The 10,775-nt window shown below is 45.7% G+C and overlaps 1 protein-coding gene across 5 annotated transcripts; it reads left to right on the top strand.

Annotated features, from left to right (window-relative positions):
* Nucleotides 1–87: 87 nt before the first annotated feature.
* Nucleotides 88–10,452, top strand: RAD1 (RAD1 checkpoint DNA exonuclease). Of its 5 annotated transcripts, none has more exons than XM_088466975.1 (6): nucleotides 88–230; nucleotides 1,121–1,399; nucleotides 4,992–5,100; nucleotides 5,389–5,647; nucleotides 8,216–8,314; nucleotides 9,202–10,452. In XM_088466975.1, exons 2-6 carry the CDS (start codon nucleotides 1,205–1,207, stop codon nucleotides 9,383–9,385), a joined length of 846 nt encoding a protein of 281 aa, XP_088323101.1. In that variant the 5' UTR covers nucleotides 88–230; nucleotides 1,121–1,204; the 3' UTR covers nucleotides 9,386–10,452. The 5 variants fall into 5 exon arrangements, with proteins under 5 accessions (XP_088323101.1, XP_088323104.1, XP_088323102.1 ...); XM_088466978.1 differs by lacking the exon at nucleotides 88–230 and adding an exon at nucleotides 275–303; XM_088466976.1 differs by lacking the exon at nucleotides 88–230 and adding an exon at nucleotides 324–419.
* Nucleotides 10,453–10,775: the final 323 nt, after the last annotated feature.

Raw genomic sequence — 10,775 nt, 5'->3', positions numbered from 1 at the left:
GACGCGGAGGTGTTTCCTGCTCGATCCACCATAGAGCGCCATTTCTGTCCGCAGTGCAGGAGCCATGTTTCCGGAGCCTTTTCTTATTACTCACATGGCATATTGTCTCTTAGAACATGGCTGCCGCCGCGGGTAGCTGAGAGAGAACCAGAGACGTATATACCATATGGGGTATGCATGGGACACATACACGTTCCGGAGCTGCAGTGCTAAGGAAGGAGCAGTAAGAGGTGAGTGATGGACATAATAGCTAGGAGCTGATTGGTTGCTTCCTATGGGAACTTCTCTTGTCATCTTTAGAAGGTGTGATCCATCTCTCACCATAATCATTACCAGAGGCCTCATATCACCTCAGTGTCTCCCCCCAGCCTGGGCTCAGTGATGGGCTTGTGGTATATCCTATGATTGCTGAATTCATGGCAAGTCCCATCATGCCCAGCTGCTCTATAGTGGGACTTGTAATTCCCCGATAGCTGGAGAGCCTCAGGCGCAGGCTGCCTGGTGTGTGCAATATGCATGAAGGAAATCTATTTAATGGGGGGGGGGGAGTAACGTCAATATCCCGCAGCAGGGATTCCGGTGCTGAGAATGCCGGCAACGGCAACCTGACCGCCGGAATCCCAAAGGTAAGTACTGTGGTTAGGGGGAGGGTTAGGCGCGAAGGTTAGGGTACAGGGAGGGTAGGTTTAGGCACTAGGGGGGAGGGTAGGGTCAGGCACCAGGGAGGGGTAGGAAGAGGGGGGTTTAGAATACTGACTTACAAGTGTCAGTATTCTAGCCCTGTCGGGAATCTGACTGCCGGCATCCCGTACCCATCCTAATTCAGGCATAGCCTGTGATGTGCCATTGTTGGAACGCAGGAACAGTCCCCTAAATTGCGCATTTATTTTTTGCAGCCCTCCCCCAATAGGGGTATATATTAAAATATGCAAATTTGACTAGGAATTACCATATGTGCGTCTGATGTGCGCACTGTATCACTGCCATCGCTGCTAACTGCATCAAGCCCGTTATTTCACACAAATGAATTAAAACAGGAATACATTAAATGGATCATTTAACTTACGTGCTTTTATGAAAACAAAGTTTATATTATTATGTATTAACCTTATATTTCTAGGACAAGTATTGAACTACGCAGGATAACAGCTCCTTACGGCCGTATGCTACCTTGTGTCCGTATGTAATATCTCAGGCCCTCGGCATGTCCTTCCTGTCCCAGCCTGACGTGGACCATGATCAGTACGTCTTCACCTGCAGCCTGGACAACGTTCGCAACCTCTCCAACATCCTAAAGGCCATCCACTTTAAAGACCACGCGTCTTGCTTTGCCACCAGTAATGGACTCAAAGTCACTGTTGAAAATGCTAAATGCCTGCAAGCCAATGCCTTCATTCAGGTATGAGGAGTTTGCATGTGGGTTTAATGTACTCTATCGCTGCACATTTCATTGTATCAAACAGTCATTTAATTGTCAGGAAAAGAACGTGTTTAGGAAAGAGATGTCATTACAGTGAAACTCCATTGTCTAATTGCATACGTTTTACTTACAGGCTTCCAGTATTACTCTGGTTACTTTAATGTTCCACTTTGTTGAACAGTGGAATATTATTGTTAATTTGAAATAAAATGTTTATGCATTTTATGAACAATGATCTTGTTCATCGTTGGGGGATTATCGATATGTCTCATGGTTTATGCAGAATATTGCGTTAGTTGTCGAAGTGCAGATTTTCCATGCAGCAGAATTTACGCCCATGTAGATTTTCACCCGGAAAGTTTACAATCAGATCAGGACAGGTGGCCTTCAATGCAGGGCCGTAACTAGGGTAGTGTGACCCGTGCCGTGGCACAGGGCACTGCATGACAGGGGGCGCTGTTTTGCCTGTCAATTTTCTGTTTATTATCATTCTCATTTGTAGCATGTTTTATCCCCAGCATCTCCTGGCCACCCCTTTCTCTTCCCTGGCTCTTCTCCATGAGACCATGGCCCTTTTTCGGGTGTGTTATCTCCCTATTTAAAAAAATAGGGGGGGCGTCAATGCTCTTTCTGGCACAGGGCACCAAAAAGTCTAGTTACGGCTCTGCTTCAATGTATAGTAAGGGTGTGTTCAAGGTATACAACTGTATGCAGAGTTTGGAATTGACTGAAATACGTATAGAACAGACAGATCATTTGTGGGTGCTCAGGGGCTGGTGCATGTACCGGATTGCAATGATAGTGACCGTCATCTAGTGACTTGCTTGTGAATACCCCACTGGTACTGGTTTGTGCTTTCTAGTATTCATTCTAGCACCCTGCACCTGTCACAACTTGTGCAGTTCCTCTATTCTGCCTGGGCTGTGGCAATCTGCTCTGATGGTTCTAGCACACTCAGCTGATGCAACAAACTGCTGAGATTCAGCAGTTTGTGTGCTAGAAGCACCAGAGCAGAGAGCGACACCCCAGGCAGGAAAGAGGAACTGCACGGGTTGTAACAGGTGCAGGGTGCTAGAGTAAACACTATCTTCCTTTGTCTCCTTGGCACAGAATAAGCTGTTGCAAACGGTGTTTTAAAAATTGCATTTTTTACCTGCTTATGCAAGAAATGAGAGAGGTTTTAGTGTTTAAAATGAAGGCAAAGGTATTATGCGTTTGTTACACGTTAGGGATGTGGTCTGAGACCTGGGTGCATTTCAGTTGAAAGGGTTCCTGAAGTCTTCCTGTCGTTAATCAGGTGCATTTGCTACCCTTGCAGGGATGAACGCAGCTTGGTCACAGCTGAGCGTATAGGCTAAGGCAGTGGTTCCCAAACCTTTTCAAATCATGGCACCCTAGAGTATTGGCATTTTTTCCATGGCACCCCTGGCCCAAAAGTTTCTTACTGAGAAATTCAGCAAAAATGTAAGTGTGCTTATACTGTATGTCACCCTTAGGGTCAGTTATGTGGTGTCTGACAGGGCTGTGCTTCTTTTTGTCCACATATTTTTTGATCGGCAAAACCAGTGCTAATGGCTGCCAATCACACTGACTAAAAATCATTTTATATGGTACTGGACCATCAACCCGAGGCACCCCTGCAAGTACCCTGTGGCACCTCAGGATGCCACGGCACCCAGTTTGGGAACCACTGGGCTAAGATATGCTCACTTTTTTTGTTTTAGGAGTCACTCACACAGAACCAGCCCCCTAGTGTGTAATTTACTTACTGTAGGGGTGATTCATTTGTTTTTTTAGGCATACTAATTAATAAGCGCCCAATGTAGCAATTCAATTGTTGTGGGCGCCCATTATTGTACTTGTCGCGCCCAATTACACTGTTTACACCCATGTAAAGTCCAGGTTTGGGAAGCTAAAAAGTAATAGATTTATCAGACATTTCTGCTCACCACCTCAGGAGGCTGCAAGCAGAAATGTTGGCAACGGCGGCTATTGCGTCAGAACTCTGCAACAATTACATTGCTCTGTCGTGCGCCCATTAGTCACAGCTGCGGGGGCTAACAATTGAATTGCTCCGTCTTGCGCCCATTAGTCACAGCTGCGGGGGCTAACAATTGAATTGCTCCGTCTTGCGCCCATTAGTCACAGCTGCGGGGGCTAACAATTGAATTGCTCCATCGTGCGCCCATTAGTCACAGCTGCGGGGGCTAACAATTGAATTGCTCCGTCTTGCGCCCATTAGTCACAGCTGCGGGGGCTAACAATTGAATTGCTCCATCGTGCGCCCATTAGTCACAGCTGCGGGGGCTAACAATTGAATTGCTCCGTCGTGCGCCCATTAGTCACAGCTGCGGGGGCTAACAATTGAATTGCTCCATCGTGCGCCCATTAGTCACAGCTGCGGGGGCTAACAATTGAATTGCTCCGTCTTGCGCCCTTTAGTCACAGCTGCGGGGGCTAACAATTGAATCGCTCCGTCTTGCGCCAATTAGTCACAGCTGCGGGGGCTAACAATTGAATCGCTCCGTCTTGCGCCCATTAGTCACAGCTGCGGGGGCTAACAATTGAATTGCTCCGTCGTGCGCCCATTAGTCACAGCTGCGGGGGCTAACAATTGAATTGCTCCGTCGTGCGCCCATTAGTCTCAGCTGCGGGGGCTAACAATTGAATTGCTCCGTCGTGCGCCCATTAGTCACAGCTGCGGGAGCTAACAATTGAATCGCTCCGTCGTGCGCCCATTAGTCACAGCTGCGGGGGCTAACAATTGAATTGCTCCGTCGTGCGCCCATTAGTCACAGCTGCGGGGGCTAACAATTGTATTGCTCCGTCGTGCGCCCATTAGTCACAGCTGCGGGAGCTAACAATTGAATCGCTCCGTCGTGCGCCCATTAGTCACAGCTGCGGGGGCTAACAATTGAGTTGCTCCGTCGTGCGCCCATTAGTCACAGCTGCGGGGGCTAACAATTGAATCGCTCCGTCTTGCGCCCATTAGTCACAGCTGCGGGGGCTAACAATTGAATCGCTCCGTCTTGCGCCAATTAGTCACAGCTGCGGGGGCTAACAATTGAATCGCTCCGTCTTGCGCCAATTAGTCACAGCTGCGGGGGCTAACCATTGAATCGCTCCGTCTTGCGCCCATTAGTCACAGCTGCGGGGGCTAACAATTGAATCGCTCCGTCGTGCGCCCATTAGTCACAGCTGCGGGGGCTAACAATTGAATCGCTCCGTCTTGCGCCAATTAGTCACAGCTGCGGGGGCTAACAATTGAATCGCTCCGTCGTGCGCCCATTAGTCACAGCTGCGGGGGCTAACAATTGAATCGCTCCGTCTTGCGCCAATTAGTCACAGCTGCGGGGGCTAACAATTGAATCGCTCCGTCTTGCGCCCATTAGTCACAGCTGCGGGGGCTAACAATTGAATTGCTCCGTCGTGCGCCCATTAGTCACAGCTGCGGGGGCTAACAATTGAATTGCTCCGTCGTGCGCCCATTAGTCACAGTTGCGGGAGCTAACAATTGAATCGCCCCCTGTGTATCATATTTCTTATATGTTGTATTTGTTCTATATTACAGGCTGGGATATTTCAGGAGTTCAGTGTCCGGGAGGAGTCTGTGGTGTTTCGTGTAAACCTCACCGTCCTTCTCGACTGTTTGACTATTTTCGGTGCAAGCGCCGTACCAGGTAATTATACTCGGCACGCAGACTGACTGTGATATGTCATCATCTCATATACAGTGTACATGCCTTTATTCAGTGAATTGGTTCTATTACTTAAAGATCTAGTTATAGAGCAGTGACAAACCCTTTTTCATACATTTTCACCTGATAAAAGGGGACCATTACTTGTTCAGGCAACTTACTAACAGTGTTACTCTCCTATGTGGCTGGGGAGCTCGGACATGGAGTGATTTGGGATAGTTGCTCATTCCGTCTTATTGCCATGTTATGTACATGATCTTATTTCCCCAGTGACGGCCACTGCTCTGAAGATGTGCTATCAGGGTTACGGTCACCCCCTCACGTTGTTCCTAGAAGAAGGAGGGGTGGTGACGGTGTGTAAAATCCACACACAGGAACCGGAGGAGACGCTGGACTTTGATTTCTGTAGCACCAACGTCCTCAATAAAATCATACTGCAGTCAGAGGGGCTAAAAGAGGCTTTCTCAGAGCTGGACATGAGCAGCGACTTTCTGCAGATCACCATGTCTCCAGAGAAGCCTTACTTCAGGTACGCACGCGGAGCCAACTATTCATGTTATGTCACTTTCCTTTATTCCGTGTTGTCACTTCTACTAAATTACAGTATAGTTATTTAAAGGTTTCCTGTGTCTCTGCTGTAAACTACTATTTCCTGCGTAAACCAAGAGATTGGGGTTTATTTCACTGTCGGTGACTCTGCAAAGCGTTGCGGAATGTGTGCGCTACAGTATATACATAACTGCTAATAAAGAAATAAATAATACTCCTGTGTTTCCTGGATGATACCAGATCACTGCTGCAGTTCCCCTAGTATTGTAATATGTAATTATAGTCCGTAACCTACCGCCAAATGCTATAATCCTTTTATTGACAGTTACAGTAAGTTTATGCAAAGAGTCAATATGTGCAGTGTTGACCCTTCATTTTCAAGACCTCTGCAATTCGCCCTGGCATGCTCTCAATCAGCTTTCTGGGCCACATACTGACTGATGGCCGCCCATTCTTACCTAATCAATGCTTGGAGTTTGTCAGAATTTGTGGGGTTTTGTTTTTCCACCCGCCTCTTGAGGATTGACCACAAGTTCTCAATGGGATTAAGGTCTGGGGAGTTTCCTGGCCATGGACCCAAAATTTGATGTTTTGTTCACCGAGCCACTTAGTTACCACTTTTGCCTTATGACAAGGTGCTACATCATGATGGAAAAGGCATTGGTCATCACCAAACTGTTCTTGGATGGTTGGGAGAAGTTGCTCTTGGAGGATGTTTTGGTGCCATTGTTTATTCATGGCTGTGTTCTTAGGCAAAATTGTGAGTTATCCCACTCCCTTGGCTGAGAAGCAACCCCACACATGAATGGTCTCAGGATGCTTTACTGTTGGAGAATTGCAGAGGTCTTGAAAAAGAAGGGTCAACACTGCAAATATTGACTCTTTGCATAAACTTAATGTAATTGTCAATAAAAGCCTTTGACACTTATGAAATGCTTATAATGTTACTTAGTAACCATAGTAGGATCTGACACAAAGGTCTAAAACACTGAAGCAGCAAACTTAGTGAAAACCAATACTTGTGTCATTCTCAAAACTTTTGGCCATGGCTGTACTGCGCTGCCAGAGAGGAGGGCACGGAGTCTGCACACGGCCGTCTCCTTTTTAAAAAGCTTCTGCCCCTCCCCCAAAAAAGTTCATGAAGTTATAATAAATAAACACAGACACACACACCTGTAATGTTAACGGCCACAGTATAAAATAAGTGATGTGTTTTGTAGGTTGAATGAATTTTGTGAAATTCGCTAAATCAAGAATGAGGAAGCTGCATTTTTTTTGCAATTTTTTACCCCCCGTACAGAGTGTACATAAATTAAAAAGATATATCATTGACTTCAGTGTCTTTGGGTACAATAACTAATGGTGAAAACAAGATTCCCTCCTGAGGTGCAAATTTGGGAGTGACCGTTGATATTCACTTGAGGCATTGTGGGCGGAGACATGCAAATTTTTCATCCATACAGGTTTGCGTACGTTCTATAACCCCGCAGTGTCTGGATACAGAGCTGTACAGGAACGGATGAGGAATACATTTGTCATTTTTATGTTGTGTGAAACAGTGATACGTTACAGCAGAGAGGAATAACTTGTGTTCCAGAAGGTTTTCTCTAAAATTACAAAGCAACAAAAACAAAAGGATGACCCCTATATAGTGCAAAGGGGAAACTGGTAGTTATTCCATTTTCCAAACATTACCCCAATAGAACAGGCGCTACATGTTATCTTCCACGTTGGAACAGGTTGGTTTGATAATTGCTGCTCTTCAGTGATAAAGAATGTTAATAGATATGGTCACCTAATGATTTATCCTGCAGCCACTGTTAGGAGCGCTGATAAAGCGTTTTATGAGGGAGGGAACACGAGGGGCAAGATGGGATAAGCTGCAGGCATTAGATAACTTAATAATTTGCTCAAACAAGATCTGTTATTTACACACGTACACACATACTGCAGTGCTTTACAGAGAATATTAGGGGTATACATACTAAAGTGCGGGTTTTCAGAAGTGGAGATGTTGCCCATAGCAACCAATCAGATTCTACTTTTCATTTTTCTAGCACTTTCCAGAAGATAATAGCTACAATCTGGTTGCTATGGGCAACAACTCGACTTCTAAAAACCCGCACTTTAGTAAATATACCCCTTAGAGTCATTCACATCAGTCCCTGACCCAGTGGAGCTTGCAATCTAAATTCCCTATCGCATGGATACACACCAGGTCAATTTTTTTTGGCAGAAGCCATTTAACCTACTACTATGTTTTTGGATTGTGGAAGGAAACCGGAGCACCCAGAGGAAACCCTCACGGACACAGAGAGAACATACAAACTCCACACAGATAAGTCATGGCCTCTCTGCTTTGAGGTAGTAGTACTAATCACTGCAACAACCGTGCTGCCATAATGCCACACATCCAGAAATCAAGAAGTAGTTAATAGAAGTATACAGATTCTGGTCATCTGTTATACTGTACGTTTCACAGGTACTGGAGATTGAACCTACCTCTTGGTTGTGTACATAACCTGTGATCCCTGTCTTTGTGTAATAGGTTGTCCACATTCGGTAATGCCGGGAGCGCCCACTTGGACTATCCCAAGGACTCCGATCTCATTGAAGCGTTTCACTGCACTCAGAGTCAGACAAGCAGGTAACGGGACAGAGCTTATGTTATAGGCTGTTATTGTACAGCAACAGCAGACACAAAGCCGCAGAGAGCGCTGGAGCTACACTCCCGTGAATGCAGAGTATTCCGGCGTAGGACACGTATAGCACTGGCCCTTTCAGGGAAACTATAGGGATCAGTGAGCTGACAATTTGTATAACCATAATGGGAAACATGTGAGACGGTATGCAGTCGGGAGGCCAGCGGATCTAATCCCGACAGCCGGCTTCCCGACTGCTTAATCCCGGCGAAGGTTAAATGACAGGCGTCTAAATCTAGACACCTGTCAGTTTACCGTCGACGGGAGAGCGGCGCCGGCATCCCGATCGAAGGGATGCCGGGTGCGGATAGCCACAGGGAGAGGGTTAGGTTTAGGGTTCCCGGGGTGGACTTAGGGTTAGGTTCCCCCCCCCCGGGAGGTTAGGTTTAGGCTAGGAGAAGGGGGGGTTAGCGTTAGACACCCCCGGGGGGGACTTACGGTTAGGCGGCGGGGAAGGGGGGGTTAGGTTTAGGCACTTAGAGGGAGGATTAGGGTTAGGCACTGGGGGGGGAAGGTTATGGTTAGGCACCCCTAAATTAGGGTTAGGGGTTAGAATTAGGTTAGTATATACTTACCTTGGACGATCGGGATATCCTCCTCTGCCGGGATGCCGCTGTCGGGATTCCAACCGCCAGGCATTGGTCCGGCAGTAAATCATACCAGTGCCTGTGAGACAGTATACTGACTACATGATGGAAGCATGTTAGTGACAAGACTTCTACAAAGACCCCCCTGTAGGCTATACAATAATACAGATGTAGTGGTATTATTATTATAGTACAGTTCTCTTGCATGCCTGTGCACATACCTATGTTTTCCTCATTTCTTCCAGATATAAAATCTCTTTGCTGAAGCCATCTACTAAGGCCTTGGCCCTGTCCTGCAAGGTGTCTATTCGGACTGACAACAGAGGCTTCCTCTCGCTCCAGTACATGGTCAGAAACGAGGATGGACAGATCAACTTTGTGGAGTATTACTGCTGCCCGGATGAGGATGTGGAAGAGGCAGATTCATAGATGTATTCGGGCTCCTCTTCCTCCCTGTCATACGTCTCCCAGGCATTTGACAATTTCTCAGCCAAAAGTTATTGGCATAATACTAATGTGCTAATTACTACAATGGGCAGTTCTGCGACTATAACCTCTGTCCTGCAACTTCTATGTGGTAAGATACACTCCCTAGCAGTCTGTATCTACTCATTTGTAGATGGACAGACCTATACAGATGTCGGCATATCGTGGGCACAATCGTTGCATCATCTGCCAGCTATCAGCCAATTGGACTCACTAGCGGGAAACACTGCTCAGGACGGCATATATCCCGCCCAATAAAGACTATACAGAGAAGTTTATCTACAGTCTGTTAGAGAGTGGATCTTACCAATCATTACATATAGGATAGCGTTTATATTTACAAAAACAAAAATCCTCTGGGTAACGAAAAAAAAAAACATCCAAAAAAGTGACGCTGTGACCTACACAAACATTTATAGGCTGTAGATACATTTAAGTTACAAGTAGCGAGTGATATTTACTATGAATTGGTCTCATGTCGTACCTCAGGCCCAGTTCCTATCCTCATAAGCATTGGATTGTAGCGACAACTGTGAGAATGGATCCACTTTAAGTCAGGGAAGAAAAGCTATTTATATATTGATGTAACGTGGGATATTTTCACACTTTTGGGCATTATTTATAAAGATGCAACCCCTAGGTATAATTAATTGTCATACTGAGCGCTGAGGTATATGGAATTTCCATTAGGTGGCCCTCAGGATTATGGCGTGGTCCAGTGCACCTACATAGAGTGTGATCTCCAATACCCATACTCCTGGCATAAGATCCTGATTACGGGAAGACAGAAGTGTACGAGCTTACAGGGGTCAGACTAATATATTAGTGGGGGGGGTCTTTGTACAGTGACATAGTTGTGTTCCCCGATTCCCCAATATGTGTTTCTTCATTTCTGTTTTGTCACTGAATATATTTTGCAATATGTTTTATATGCACTTCTTAGTATATAAGTGGATAATTTTTGGTATAAGAATATATTTTTGTTCCAATAAAGACTTCATAAAACATTATTTTATGTTTTGCTCATTAATCTTTACATATTCATTAAGGTCAGAATAAAATGTGTGTTCATTAGGGTCACTCTTTCCTACGGGTCCTTGATACACAAATACCTAGCACAATCTGTTCTCGGCCATAGATATGAAGGTCAAATTATCTGGTCATTTGGTGGACAGCCGAGGAAACTGATAGCAAATCACAATATTTCTGTTTGCCTTGCAGAATTATTGGTCATTGCTATTAAAATAAAAAATTCATGTGGTTTGTATTTCATTGGACTGGGGGATAAATTTACTTAGCAGCACTTTTCAAAGCTGTAGTGTCTTCAGCTGCT

This window comes from Taudactylus pleione, unplaced genomic scaffold, assembly GCF_031769625.1.
Source record: "Taudactylus pleione unplaced genomic scaffold, aTauple2 ptg000068l, whole genome shotgun sequence".
Taxonomy (NCBI): domain Eukaryota; kingdom Metazoa; phylum Chordata; class Amphibia; order Anura; family Myobatrachidae; genus Taudactylus; species Taudactylus pleione.
Note: the sequence above shows the minus strand (reverse complement) of the source record. Positions and strands in the feature narration are given on the sequence as shown.

Excerpts from the sequence above, each read along its gene's own strand:
- RAD1 (XM_088466975.1), top strand. The coding sequence starts at position 1,205 with ATGTCCTTCCTGTCCCAGCCTGACGTGGACCATGATCAGTACGTCTTC. Across the intron at positions 1,400-4,991 it reads AAGCCAATGCCTTCATTCAG|GCTGGGATATTTCAGGAGTT; the intron begins GTATGAGGAGTT and ends TCTATATTACAG. Across the intron at positions 8,315-9,201 it reads ACTCAGAGTCAGACAAGCAG|ATATAAAATCTCTTTGCTGA; the intron begins GTAACGGGACAG and ends CATTTCTTCCAG.